Genomic DNA, 15239 nt, shown 5'->3' on the forward strand with positions numbered 1-15239 from the left:
AAACCACAAATTGATCTGCTTGTCAAACCTTAAGTAAGTGCTGCGTCAACACATATGCCAGAGATGGGAGGACATTTTGAAATGTTGTAGCGATGGACTGAAATGATGAGATAAATTATTTCTTTTATGTAAGTGGGTTAACTCTTTAGTGCCATTGTCTGCACACTCCTGCTATTAGCACGGTTGCATTTTGCATTGATGGATCACATCAATAATTCAGGACTCTCAATCTACACAGCTCCAGAAAAACATACTGAATGTATACAGTAGGCAGACCTGTCACCTGATGGTGATATCTTTGCTAGAATTAAAAGGAACTATAAACCTTTATAAATAATCTAACAAAACAGCCATACAGTAACTCCTCACTTAAAGTCGTCCCGCTTAATGTTGTTTCATTGTTAAGTTGCTGATCAATTAGGGAACATACTCATTTAAAGTTGTGCAGTGCTCCACTCTTACGTTGTTTGGCTGCCTGCTTTCTCCACAGCTGGCAGCCTCCCTACGCGCCCGCCCCCCCCCCCAGCGCCTCCCGCCCGCCGGCAGACCCCGCCGATCAGCGCCTTCCCCCCTCCTTCCCCTGCCTCCTGCCCGCGGCAATCAGCTGGCTTGCGGCATTTTGGAGACAGGAGGGAGGGGGAGAAGCGAGGACTTGGCGCGCAGGCTCCCCCTCCCTCCCCTGCCTCCCGAACGCCGCAAGCCAGCTGATTGCCCCGGGCAGGAGGAGCAAGGACTCGGCGCGCCTCCCTCCCCTGCCTCCTGCCGGCGGCAATCAGCTGGCTTGCGGTGTTTTGGAGGGAGGGGGGAGGAGTGAGGACTCCGCGCGCAGGCTCCCCCTCCCTCCCCTGCCTCCTGAACACGGTAATCAGCTGGCTTGTGGTGTTTAGAAGGGAGGAGAGGGGAGGGAGGGGGAGGAGCCAGAACGCAGCCTGCCAAGTAAAGGGGGAGGAGGTGGGCGGGAGAAGAGGCAGGTCAAGGATGGGGGCTTGGGGGTAGGGGTGGAGTGGGCAGACTGAGGGTTGAGCCCCCTGCCCCTGGTGCTTGCAGAGTAGGGGAAGCTGCCCTGGAACCTTACACCCCCCCCCCCCTATTTACATTAATTCTTATGAGGAAATTGGATTCACTTAACATCGTTTCACTTAAAGTCGCATTTTTCAGGAACATAACTACAACGTTAAGTGAGGAGTTACTGTTCTTATTTAACTGTCATCCATGTGGTCATACATCCATACAATGGACACTGTAGTCCTAGTCAGACACTGGACCATCAATTCTCCAAGCAAAACTAGGTTTCCTTCTACTACTTTTGTCTTTTTATTTTAGTCTTCTGTTCTGCTTCATATCAGCAAGATCTGACTTTTTTGAACAATTGGAGACTGGTATTACCCAAAGTTTTGAATAAAGCTAACATTGTCTAGACTAATTGGATCAAATTCTTCCCAGCAATCTGCATAGGAGTATGCCAGAAAATCCACACTGAACAAGGAACAAGAAGGATCAAAGCTGACTGAATTGATTTCTGGCGTATCTGAAACAGTGGTGTAAGGATACTTCACAAAACTACAGTGATCAATACCACCCACAATACACCTTTCAAGATCCATGGGTTCTATGCATGCCTATCACAATGTGTGGTGTACCTCCTCCAGTGCACTAAATGTCTCAATAACAACTCTGTGGGGAAACGAGAAAATCACTATGCTCCCAAATGAACTCACACAGAAAAATGATAAATGACCTGAACAAGAGTTCTCTGTAAGCCTGCACACACACGCACACTCTGTTGACTTTGATATTTCAAAATCAATTGCTATAAGTTTTGTCCAGAGTAGTAGATCAGGGAACCAAATAATGGTCTGGTTCAGTATGAATTAATTTAGATAACTACTTCAATCCTATCACCTTAAACTTTATCTTATTCCTCCCTTGAAACAGGTTTGATTTGTTTTGTTTATAAAAAAAAAAAAAGAGTTTCCAGCAGTAGGAACTAGTCGACATGTTCTGACTGACCCAAAGAGCAGTCATTAATAATTCATATCTGTTTCACATAGTACAGAACATCCTATACTGCAATCTGTTTTGTCCATGGTTAAAGCTTAAGAAGCTGGAGAAAAGTAATTGTATGTTTTGGTACTTACACTGGCAGTATGAGCTTCTATGAGTTATTTTCTGTGTCATTTACAATCCTAAGTGGTGTTGGGTAAGGTGCAGGTGTGGCGAGGGGTGTGGGTGCAGGTGTGGCTATGCTGTTATTGGAGGAGGCAGATGAGTGTAATGGGAGGAGTGGGAGGGAAGACCCTTCACATGAATATCTTAAGTTTATTATTGTTAAAGAACATTTGTGCATAGAGCATAGTGTTTTATATAGCTGGTAAAAGACAAAGTCCCTGCCCCAAAAAGCTTACAGTCTAAATTGATCATGGCAAGACAGGACCTGAGAGGAGATCACTAGAGGCTAAAGGAGGAGAGAGAAAAGGAACATACAGAATAAGGTTGAAGTTGCTTGGGTATCATATTCTGTATCAGTTTAGTTTCTGTTTGTTTTTGATCATTTATAGTGCCTTGTGGAAATCCTGCCAACTCCCAAGATAAGTCAAATTAACCTTTGCTAAGAGTATGTAGTAAATACTGAAAAAGAAAACTAGTTCTTGTTCTTGTTTTATTGCTTAGGCCATATCGAAATGGAACTAAACCGGAACCTTGGCAGAGTCCTCCGTCCAGGCTCAGCCACAGTCCGGGTGACTGATTTGAGGTGGCAAGGTCTCCTGAATCCTAGCCCATTGGTTAAAGATGATGGAGAGCTACTTATGGATGAATACCTTTCCCCCAGTAAACTGGTGAGTGGCCTCTCATTTTTTTAATGCAGCTGCGAGGAGCACACTAGCATATAGTCACATTATCCTTGCTTGTTAGCAACTTTAATCAAGATTGCATAAATATGGAATAGCTGACCATTAGAATTTCATGTAAAGTGGCCTCTATTTTAAGATCATTTAACATATACATTTGTCTGTTTCATATACAAATATGACCAATGTAGTTCCTTCCATGTTCGTTATCGACCTAGCGAGGTAGGCATAAAATAGTGCATATAGCATAATCATAATTCAAACCAAATCTAATTAATTCTTTCTAAAGTGCATTGAGTTCTATCAGAACATCAGAAGAGGGATTTCTACATGGACTGTGTGGTGGAAATTGGAAACGTAATTAATAATTTAATTTTTATTCCTGAATAGAGTAAAATCATCTAAATGCCACTCTCACTTGCCTATATGTTAGTCTTGAGAGCCAATTATAAAGTACTGAAAGTATTTTAAGTACTCTCTATATTTATCAAAGTGCCTATAGTTTTCCACTTCTGTCAAAGCATAATTGAAAGCCATTCTGCTTTTTGACAAGGGAAAATGATCTTGGTGCAGCCTCTTGTAAGAGAATGATGCATTGAAATCTATTGTGAAGAAACCCTTTATTTCCCAGTGTGACGGTGCCACCCGTAAGGCTTTATGGAAATATGCTTATGTATGTATGTGTGTGTGTGTGTGTGTGTGTGTGTGTATATATATATATATATATATATATATATATATATATATATATATATATATCATAACTAGAATGTGTTTTATGCTACATATGCCATGTAACATATCTCTGTAAAGGTCATGATCTACTGAATCTATTAATCTTATTTGTATGCGTGTATCATTTTTGTATTTGAAGTTATTAATATTGGCTGCATACTTGTTTGATTCTAAGTAGGCTTTATACAGAGTAAAATGGATGTATTTGGGTTTAGACCCCATTGGGAGTTGGGCATCTGAGTGTTAAAGACAAGAACACTTCTGTTAGCTGCTTTCAGGTAAGCCTACAGCTGTTAGGGGACGTGATTCAGACCTGGGTCTGGGTTTGCAGCAGGCTAGCAAGTCTGGCTCAAACCAGGCACGGTACTGAAGTCCTAAGCTGATGGGGCAGGAAAGCAGGGGCAGAAGTAGTCTTGGCACATCGGGTGGCAGCTCCCAAGGGGGTTTCTGTGATCCAACCCATCACACACAGTATATGGTATTTACTGAGTACTAGTGAAGAACAGAAACCTTTGGGGTTCTGAGAAGCTGAGGAATGCTGCGGTGGGGAGAGCTAAGCAACAGAGCAGTTGCAATAAAGACTGCACATCCCTACGTGTCACAGAGCTGAGCTTCATGGCAGAACTTTGTACAAGAGTGATGGGGCTGAGGTTGTGTTTTGGACAGGCCAGGGGAGTGGTGGGAATATGGTCATTGCATCTGTGAACTGCCTAGACCCATTGGGCCTCAACTCCAGTTTTGTGGGAGGGTAAGTTGATGGCAACTAAAAAGCCAAATGAGAAATCAGTCATAGCTGTAGGAAGAACAGAAGTCTAACTCTAGTAAGTTTAAGTGTTCCTCTGCATTCTGCTCTACAAAGTACAGTGCAAGTACTCTGCTACTGGCTGTATACAGCAGCTCCTGGAGTCATGTGATTACCTCAGGTTCTAAGCTTTCATTTTAAGAAAACAAAAGCAATTTTGTAGCCCTCACAGGTGGGAAGAAAAGATTGAACATATGTGACCTGAGTGTAATCAATACAGTGATGTTTGCTTGAGTCTGCAGACAGCCTGTGTCAATAGCCCTGAGAGGTGAAGAAGTGCAGTGGACCTGGCCACCCATACAGATACACCCATCTGCTGTAAGTAGTGCGGGGCACCTCCGCTGCCACCACCTCTCTGGGGTAAGAGGTGAATCCTGTTGTTTCCAGGGGTGAAAGTAACTTAAAGGACTTACCGGTACGCTGGAGTCCTGAGCGGGGCGTGGCCTCAACCAGAAGAGGAGGGGCCTCAGCTGCAGAGGCGCTGGGAGCTCAGGGGTGAATTAAAGGGCCTGGGGCTCCGGCCACTGCGGAGTCTGGGCCCTTTAAATCACCACGGGAGCCCTGCCGCTGCTACCCCGGGGCGGCAGGGCTCGGGCTAGGGCTGGGGTAGTGGCGGCAGGGCTTTGGCGGTGATTTAAAGGGCCCGGGCTCCGTCCGCTGCCAGGAGCCCCGGGCCCTTTAAATCCCTCCCCTCCCTCCCCCCCCGAGCCTGGCTGCCGGGGCCCTGGGGCTCGGGCGGGGATTTAAAGGGCCCAGTGCTTCTGCCACTGTGGGGCGCCCCGGGCCCTTTAAATCGCCTCCGGAGCCCTGCTGCCGCTGGGTTAGTGGCGGCAGGGCTCCGGTGGTGATTTAAAGGGCCCAGGGCTCCGGCCGCTGCGGGGAGCCCCGGGCCCTTTAAAGCACCGCCGGAGCTGCGGCAGTGGGGCTCAGGCGGTGCTTTAAAGGGCCTGGGGCTCCCTGCAGCAGCTGGAGCCCTGGGCCCTTTAAATCACCGCCAGAGAAGCCGGTCCAGTCCGACACGGCGTACCGGCTCTTGCCGGCACGGCGTATCAGACCATACAGTACTGGCTTACTTTCACCTCTGGCTGTTTCTGAGTGGGAGAGGCCCCGAGTTTTACCCCTGCCATTGCTTTCAGGGGCAGAGAGGGCCGCTTGCTGCCAGTGCTGCCTCTCCAAGGTAGGAGGCAGGCCCCCTTCTGCTGTGTGGGACCAGGGCCACACCTTAGCATGGAGGCAGGGTCGTGAGGAGCCTCCTTGTCATGACAGGTCATGGGCACCTGATTGGCCTGATCCTGTAGCTGGTTTCTTTTAGTGACTGGGCTTGAGAGAGGCAGTGGGGACTGGCACGGCAGCAACAAAAGAGGATTAGATGATGGTGATATTGGTTATGGAAGTGAATGGCTGTGGTGTGAGCAACATATTTCTGAAGAGCTACTAAGTCTAAACTGAGAGAAATTAAAGGTTGAAAAGTTTTCTTTCTCCTCTCTGTGCCGAAGAATATGTCACGTATGAGGCTCTATGCATAGGAGAAAATATCAGTTCCCAAGATCTGATCCGTGGAGGTTATATCTTTCAAAGAACTAAAATACGGTTTAATTTTTCTTATTTCTTTCTCCAAATTCCCAATTTACACTTTTTTTTACTATGTAAGAATCATAATGGGATGCTGGTCCATGACTAGGACTCCTAGGTGCTATGTAATACAAATGATAATAAAAGTCATTAACTTGACAGTGCACTGTCGATTAGATAAGTAGTTACACTGAGAACTGCCTCCTTCATATTTGGCGCTCTCCCTGTTCATGAAATGGTTAGATGTGAAAATCATTTCTTGGTGAGTTTAGAATATAAACCTCTGAATAGTTGCCACATTTTATGGTATACCTTGTTCTGTTTCTTTTGACTACACCGAATGACAGTGACGTCTCTGTGCACGTCTGCTTGTTCTATATATATATAGTGTGTGTGGACTAAAAAGTGCCCAAGATTTTATGTAGTGCTGTTGTAGCCAGGTCAGTCCCAGGATATTAAAGAATCAAGGAGGGTGAGATAATTTATTTTATTGGACCAATTTCTGTTGGTGAGAGAGACAAGCATTAGAGCTACACAGAGTTCTTCACCTTGAATGGTCCCTTAGAATATGTGCTAACTACTTATGCTAAACGATCTGTTCCACCTTGCATTTTGCTGTGACACTCTAAGTACCTTTCCCAGACCTGAGGAGGAGCTGTGTAGTTCAAAAACTTGTCTCTCTCACGAACAGAAGTTGGTCCAATAAAAGATATTGCCTCACCCACCTTGTCTCTCTAAAGTAGCCTTTTGCTTTCTTAGGGAGCCTTATCCAAACCCATTGAAGTCAATGAAAAGATACCTATTGTGACAGACCCAGACCAGTGGGGTACAGGAGTCTGGTAGAGGGCAAATATACTGGTCACTGGATGAGTAGTTGTCTGTTCCCTGAGTGACCAGAGCAGGGGCTGCACTAGAGTAATCAGGAACCTGCTAGAACCAGTTAAGGCAGGCAGGCTAATTAGGACACCTGGAGCCAATTAAGAAGAAGCTGCTAGAATCAATTAAGGCAGGCTAATCAGGGCACCTGGGTTTTAAAAAGGAGCTCACTTCAGTTTGTGGTGCGAGTGTGAGGAGCTGGGAGCAAGAGGCGCAAGGAGCTGAGAGTGAGAGGATGTGCTGCTGGAGGACTGAGGAGCACAAGCGTTATCAGATACCAGGAGGAAGGTCCTGTGGTGAGAATAAGGAAGGTGTTTGGAGGAGGCCATGGGGAAGTAGCCCAGGGAGTTGTAGCTGTCATGCAGCTGTTACAGGAGGCACTATAGACAGCTGCAGTCCACAGGGCCCTGGGATGGAACCCGGAGTAGAGGGCGGGCCCGGGTTCCCCCCAAACCTCCCAATTGACCTGGACTGTGGGTTCTTCCAGAGGGGAAGGTCTCTGGGCTGTTCCCCAACCCACATGGTGAATCTCTGAGGCAAGAAAATCCGTCAATAAGCGCAGGACCCACCAAGATAGAGGAGGAACTTTGTCACACTATGGACTTCAGTCGGCTTTGGATAAGGCTTTAAGACATTACTTCAGCCAGCATATATCCCTTCTCTTTCCAAAGCCATATTGCTTTTTATTAAATAATAAACTATTATGAGAAAAGCTTTAATGTTACCATCATCCCTAGCAACTGAAATTTCATTATACACTTTATTTCTTGTATTAACAACCAGTTAGATCCTCCTACAAATATGAGTCTCTTCCTTTTTTCAGGTTTCAGAGTGGTAGCCATGTTAGTCTGTATCAGCAAAAAGAACGAGGAGTATTTTTGGCACCTTAGAGACTAACAAATTTATTTGGGCATAAGCTTTCGTGGACTAAAACCCACTTCATCGGATGCATGCAGTGGAAAATACAGTAGGAAGATAGATATACACAGAGAACATGAAAAAATGGGTGTTGCCATACCAACTCTAACGGCAACATTCATTTTTTCATGTTCTCTGTATATCTATCTTCCTACTGTATTTTCCACTGTATGCATCCGATAAAGTGGGTTGTAGCCCACGAAAGTTTATGCCCAAATAAATTTGTTAGTCTCTAAGGTGCCACAAGTACTCCTTGTTCTTTTTTCTTTTTTTCAGTGAAGCTAAAGCAGTTTACTTTGTGTCCACACCCTAGTGGATTGGATCAGGTCCAAGCACTTCAAGGTTGCATGTTTTCATATTGATAGGGAAGCCCACTTATCAGAACAAGTATTAAATGAATGTGTTTTGTCTATCTGATTTCTACTGTATATGGTAACTTATTTGCCCTGGAACCTGACTTTTGTGTTGTCATTGTTGGAACACACTTCCTCTTCAAAGGAAAAATTATATGACATTGTCAAGGAAACATTAACAATGTTTACAGCTTGTTTTAATAACACATCTAATTTATCTATTCTTTGACCTTTATGTTGATCAAGTTGAAACAGCTGCTTCCATAAAGTCACTTCCTCAGCTTTTTCAAATGTAAAAATAGAGCCACTGCTCAAACACTTAATCTGAAAGAAATCTTCATGGGGGAAGATTTTAAAACAACCACATGCCATTAATTATCAGGATGTGTGAAAGGCTTGGTTTTATTTTTAAAAGCATATTTACAGTATCTTTCTTATTGTCTCTTTAGCTGTGAAGATTTTGGGTGGTGTTGCTGTGTTCTAATCTCTGCAGTCTTTCAAAAAAGAAATTGAATACAAGAGTGAAATTAAAATAAAATTCTCACACACACACTAAAGGCAGATGTATTTTTCATTCATGTGAGAACATGCTTAGGACCTGATCTTTCAAACTGTTGCATGTGGGCAGACCTCTGCGCCTGCACTGAGCTCCAGTGAGGACCACAAATGGGTCTCTGTACAGACTGAGTAAGTTGCAGGATCGGGAGCCTTATTTCCCCCCCCCCCCCCCCCCACACACACACACACCTTGAAGCATTGTGTAAGCCCCCACTGAAATCTGTGATGCTCCATGCAGGCACAGAGATCCAGCTGCACAAAACATGTTGCAGGCTCAGGGCTTTACTTCTTGGTTTATAGCTCTACAGGATGTTCCACTCTTGCATCTGATTCTTGTTTTATGGAGGCACGGTTGGTTTAAGGAAATATTGGTGTTATCTTCATGGTATAGTTTTGATTCTTTTTATTAGTGTTCTCTGGCACTGTGTGAAATCCCCCAATGAAGATTTCAGATTAAGGATTGGTGAAGAGGCTCTGTTGCTAAAGACTCTCAAAGTGGTGCAATATTTCTATTGTTTTGCCCCTTCGAAAAAAAATTTTTTCCACAGAAGGGAAGAATTTGGCCCAAACTGATTAACTGTGAGGAAAATACTCAAAGTGTAATGCTTAGTTTGTCAGGTCTGTACCCCAGACTTCCCATTAGGTTTGGTTCTGTATTGAAAGTAATGGTTGCACCTGGCTTAAATCACTAGTTTGACTTTCAATTTTGAGAGACAAACCTTATGTGGGTGTCAGGAAGAATCGCCTCTTCCTTTGCAGATTAAGCCCATTTTAGAAAGTCAAATGCTCTTCCAGATATTTCATGTTATTAAAAATAATCATTTCTGTGACATTCTATACCTTGGGGGAGCGTACTGTAACCCCATATTCCTCATTTTCATATAATCGTGATCTTACATATAAAGCATGCCTTATAAGGTATCAGGGGAAAGGTTATGATCTGCTGAAAGTCATTTCTCTATCCATATATGTGTATCATTAATGCATATGAAGTTATGAGAATTGTGTTGTATGGTGGTCACTAAAACATGGTGTAAGTTGGGGAATCAGCCAGACATTAGCTCCCCAGAGGCAACAGCAACTGAAGTAACCAATGCCCGGGCGGGGTGTCAAACAACCCATCAACAGCCACTGTCCAGCAAGGGAGCTACAATGCAATGACTCACCTGTATGAGGCCTAGGGTGACCAGATCACACAGGTGAAATATCGGGACGCGGGGGGCGGAGCAAAAAAAAAAGGGGAAAAAAAACAGCCGCCGCAGCTCCACGCCCCCCCCCCCCCCCGCACCAGCATGCCTCCGCTCCACCTCCCCCTTCCCTCCAGTGCTTGTGCCACCATACAGCTGATCAACGCAAGCCTGGGAGGGAGGGGAGAGGAGGAGGAATGCGGCGTGCTTGGGGAAGAGGCGGGGCCAGGGCGGGGATTTGGGGAGGGATCCAATGGGGGAAATAGCGGGTGGAGTCGGGGTGGTGGGGGCGCAAGCCCCCTCCGGGCTCCGCTCCGCCTGTGAGCGGAGGCAAAATATCGGGACAATTCGCGTCCCGACCGAAGGTAGGTCGGGACGCGGGGCAAATAAGCAAATATCGGGACAGTCCTGATAAAATCGAGACGTCTGGTCACCCTAATGAGGCCACACCAAGGGAATTGCTCAGCCTTGCTTGGAGAGACTCAGCAATGCCCCCCAGACATGCCTGGACTTGTGCTCCCCAAGCACATGGACTGAGGGTATAAAACAGACAGAGTGGATACATACTGGGCTCTTCTCCTGCCCCCACCTTCGCTGCAAGCAACTAAGGGCTTGTCTACACTGGCAATTTACAGTGCTGCAACTTTCTTGCTCAGGGGTGTGAAAAAACACCCCCTTGAGCGCAGCAAGTTTCAGCGCCAGTAAAGTGCCTGTATAAACAGTGCCCCAGCACTGAGAGCCGCACTCCCAGCACTGGTAGCTACGCTTCTCGTTGAGGTGGGGTTTTTTAGAGTGCTGAGAGAGCTCTCTCCCAGCTCTGTGTTGCGACCACACAAGGCACGTTAAAGCCACGGCAGCGCTTTAGCGTTGCTAGTGTAGACTAGCCCAAGACCCTGAGAAGAAGACAAGACTCCAACAGAGGAGATTGGCCCAGGTTTAAGGAACAAACCTGTATATTAAGGACTGCAATATCCAGTGGGGTGAGAAAAACTGCTTAATCTAGATGTTGCCTAGTCTAATAGGGTTGAGAGTTTATACTGCGTGCTTATATTTTATTTTATTTTGATAACCACTCTGACTTTTTGCCTATCACTTAATATCACTTAAAATCTACCTTTTATAGTCAATACATTTGTTTAATTGTTTATCTTTACCAGAGAGTATGTATGAAGTGTGGGGCAAATCTACACAGGTTGGCAAAGGCTGGTGTATGTCCATTTTCCATTGTTGAAGTGGTGAACCAATTAATAAATTTGCACTGCCCATCCTGAGCAGTGCAAGACAGTATATTACTGTGGTCCAGTGCTGGGCACTGGGGGAATTTGGCTGGTGCCTTTCTCTGTGTGATTCATGGGTGGGTCTGGGAGCAATCATGCAATCTAGCTGGGTGTGGGGCTCCACATGGTGTTGTGCTGAGTTATCACAACTCCTGGAGGGGTTGCTGCTGGTCACTAGCAAGGCATTATGAGAGACAGCCCAGGCTGGGGAGAGTTCAGGGGGCACAGTCCCAGGCTGCACCCAGCAGGGATCCCATCACAATTTCCATTTCTGATACTGTCAAGATTTGTGTGTATGATCTTTACAGCCGAAAGGAAACATTTTACTTGTCTTGATTTTTATTGATCTTGCTCCACTACCTTGCCTGATAAATTGCAGCAGTGTTTTGCTCTGCAAAGTGATATACACATATTCAGAAGTGGTTGTTACTTCCATTGCTGTAGAGAGGTTGGGGTGTATTTCATGTGCTATATGCTCATTCTCTTGGGAGAAAAGAATATATCGGAGGGTCCTGCATCTACAGACTGGATTCTTACTGAACTGACTAAATACTTTCCTTTTTTTGCTTGGCTGAAAGTTTGCCTCTGAGTTGTAAACAAAATAAGTTTGACAAGGAAGCTACAGATGGAGCAAACAAGTGCAAAATCTTGATGAACTATTACAAGTGCGGTAAAGGTCTAGAAGAAGGAGAGAGAGGGAATTGGCTTCATTGGGATCTTATGATTCTCTGCTCTAGTGTAGCTCACTATGGATGTTAACATGACTAACACTATGGGGAAGGAATCTCTGTGCCAAGACCCCATTTAGTCTCAAGTCTTTTCTTTTATCCATTTTTACCAAATGTTTTAATATTGTTAGAAAGTATAGTGAAAGCTTGCATCTGTTGTAAGAGTGTTTATCCTGCTGCTTAGACAACTTCTGACTTTGCGCACTGAAAACATCCTGACAAAAATCTTGTTCATTTTTTTCATAAATCAGATTTTGATTTTTCATAGTCATGTCTGCTTAGCTAATATACCATAACAACAAATTAAAAATTCTTATCATTTCATGAGTTTGTTGCCTCAATGTTGTATCACTCTAGCCTTAACTGCTTGGTAGGTAAGCAAGGTAAAGAATCATTGCATAACAAGTAGATCTTTTGGTATATCTTTTGGTGTATCTACCCATGGGGAGAGGGAGAATCTTTAAAACAAATTAAAAACAAAAACTGATGTAAAAATGTATATCTGTTCCTCACCCACTCCAGCAAAAACCTTGAATGTTGTATACAATTAAAATTGAGAATTTATTACAGAAAATGTAAGACCTGATATTGGGAGATGCTCAGCACCTCTTGAAAGGTCCTGAGTGCCATAAATTTCTTTTTGAAGTCAGTGGTCATTGAGGGTTCTCAGCAACTCAGCATGGAAAATACGCTGTTCAGTAGTTAAGCATTTAAGCTCCAATCCTGCAAATTGCTCCTAAGGTTCCATCCTCATCCTAAACTCTGCCACCAGTACCCTCTCCTATTCTCCACATAAAGGCCAGGAAACACTCCATTCCCACCCATCTTCCTTCCATCCACACTCTTGATTCTATGTTGGAGGCCCAGCTTAACCTCTCAGTATCAGCTGAAAGCAGGGCCGGCTCCAGGTTTTTTGTCGCCCCAAGCAAAAAAAATTTTGGCTGCCCCCCATCCCAGCCCTGGGCTCCTCGCCACACCCCCCTGCCGCCCCAACCCTGGGATCTCCCCCACCACCTGCACCCCCCTGCCGCCCCAGCTCTGGGCTTCCTCCCTACCCCCCCACCATTGCCCCCCACATATACCTCCTGCTGCCCCAGCCCTGGGCTCTCCTCCCCCACACACCTACACCCTCCTTCCGCCGCAGCCCTGGGTCACTGGTAACTCGCTCCCAGGGCAGGTCATTCAGCAGGAATTTTAGATGTGCACAGAACACAGACAGGATTGGTTCCCATATGGTTACAGAACTGCAGTAAAGTGGAACAATTTTCAGCTTGTGTGATTGGAGGATATCTGGATGCATATTATAAGACTGTCCTACATAAATGAGGAAAAGTTGAGGTGCCTTTATTATTCTTTTGTTCCACTCTTTCTTTCTATGGGGAATTTGCCAATGCAATATCACTGTCTTCCTTTTAAACAAACAAACAAAAAAAAGGCAATGGCTGTTGAAAATAGCAATTCCAGTCCTAATAACCACTGGGAAGCATTTCTTGCTCAATTTTATCCTACTTTTTCTACAGCAAGTTACAGTGGATCAGTATATTTGATTTGGGAGAAATGAAGTAACAGCTGCCCTAACTGAGCTTGAGCACTCCTGAATTTTGAGGTGTTCAAATCTGGAAGGCAGGTGCTGGGGGGGAGGGAGGGGCTGTGGCTCCGCAGGGGAGCACGGCAGCATGTATGCAGCAGCGTGTCTGGCGCTGCGCGAAGCCAGACATGCTGGTCTGAGTGGCACGGTAAGGGGGCTAGGGGGTTGGAGAAGGGGTAGGGGGTTCTGGGGGGACAGTCAAGGGACAGGGAGCAGGGGGGGTTGGATGGAGCGGAGGTTCGGGGGGGCAATCATGGGCAGGGAGAAGGGGGGGTTAGATGGGTTAGGGATTCGGGGGGGCAGTCAGGGGACAGGCAGCAGTTGGATAGGCATGGGAGTCCCAGGGGTTTGTCAGGGGAAAGGTAGGGGGTGGGGTCCTAGGGGGGAAGTTGGGGGGGTCTCAGGAGGGGGCAGTTGGGGACAAGGAGAAGGGAGGCTTAGATAGCGGGTGGGGTCCCGGGAGGGGGCAATCAGGGGATGAGGACCAGTGGGGTTTAGATGTGGGGGGCAGTCGGAGGGAGTGGATGGTGGCAGGGTGGGGCTACCCTCCCTCCCCGTGGAGTGTCCTATTTTTTGATTGTTAAAATATGGTATCCCTACCCTTCAGAGTGCAGCTCTCCATTCATAGCAGGCTGCAGCATGAGGTCTCAGCTTCCTCACTCACTCCCCCTCTTTCCTGTTGGTAGTGGCCAAGGGAATGCTGGGAAATGTAGTTCTTTCCCTGCTCCAGGGCTGGCTCTATAGGCAGGGAGCTAACCAAGGAACTACAGCTCCCAGGGCCCCCTGTTGGTTCTCAGCTCCCATGCTGGATCCCTGCCGCCCCTGCAAATGGGCTGCCCCAAGCACGTGCTTGCTTTGCTGGTGCCTAGAGCCGCCCCTGGCTGAAAGGGAGAGTAGGTAATACATATGCACAAGGTGGCAGAATGAAAGTTAGTGTAGCGATGCTGGGTGTTTCCAGCCTGTACGTGGGGAGCACATGGCGGACAGAGGAAAGGTTCGTAATGGAACCTTAACTGAGAATTTCCTGACTTTGTATTGTGTAAATTCTCAATTATAAAGTTCTAGTAAATTTAATTTTAAGAGGAATAAATTATTAGCCTTATAGCAACATTAACATTTTTTTGTGGGGGAGTTTAAGCTACAGTTGGAAACATGAGCTTAGAATATCTGTGAAAAGCAAAAAAACATGAATGGACATGACTCCAGTATTTGCATACAGGTATAGTATTTAGTCAGAAAATAAGCTCACCATTAAGGAATTCTTAAATTTGTCAAATTAAGCAGGACCGGCAGAACAAACGTACAGCTTGGAAAAGTTTCTGTGACAACTGTACACAACTTGTTCTTCAAGGCTTTGTATAGCGTCTCTGCTTTTAGAGGAGTGCATGAAAAATCTGAGGAATAGCGAAAATATTCGTTGTATGCACGAGTATTAAACAAATGTTACATGCCAGTTAAGGAATTTATATAGAGAGGTTGCAAGAGGGACTAGAATCTAATTTCCTAGCATTTCCAGGTGACTGTTTTGGCAGATGAGAAGCACTGCCAGATCAGAAACGTTTTATTTTATGTTGTTTTATTTTATTTTAACTCAGAACTCTATGTAAAATATGTATTGCCTTTACTTGTGATTAGGAAGAATAGCTTTCTAAACTAGTGCAAACTTTACCATTAAATCCCTGTCAGCCCCTTCTGGTGATAGGAGTGGTGCACTTGCTAAAAATACTGGTGGTTTAGATTACTAATTGTCCCTACAGTTTCACATGGGAAAATGCTTTGAGCCGTTTGTTCTTTAG

The 15239-nt window shown here is 45.4% G+C and overlaps 1 protein-coding gene across 1 annotated transcript in view; it reads left to right on the plus strand.

Annotated features, from left to right (window-relative positions):
- Window positions 1–2681: 2681 nt before the first annotated feature.
- LRRC56 (leucine rich repeat containing 56) overlaps window positions 2682–15239 on the plus strand; it is a 102585-nt gene continuing 90027 nt past the window's right edge. Inside the window, exon 1 of the mRNA XM_065404531.1 lies at window positions 2682–2837. Coding sequence (XP_065260603.1) covers window positions 2682–2837 — 156 coding nt within the window. The remainder of the gene's footprint in view (window positions 2838–15239) is intronic.

This window comes from Emys orbicularis, chromosome 4 (assembly GCF_028017835.1).
Source record: "Emys orbicularis isolate rEmyOrb1 chromosome 4, rEmyOrb1.hap1, whole genome shotgun sequence".
NCBI lineage: Eukaryota > Metazoa > Chordata > Testudines > Emydidae > Emys > Emys orbicularis.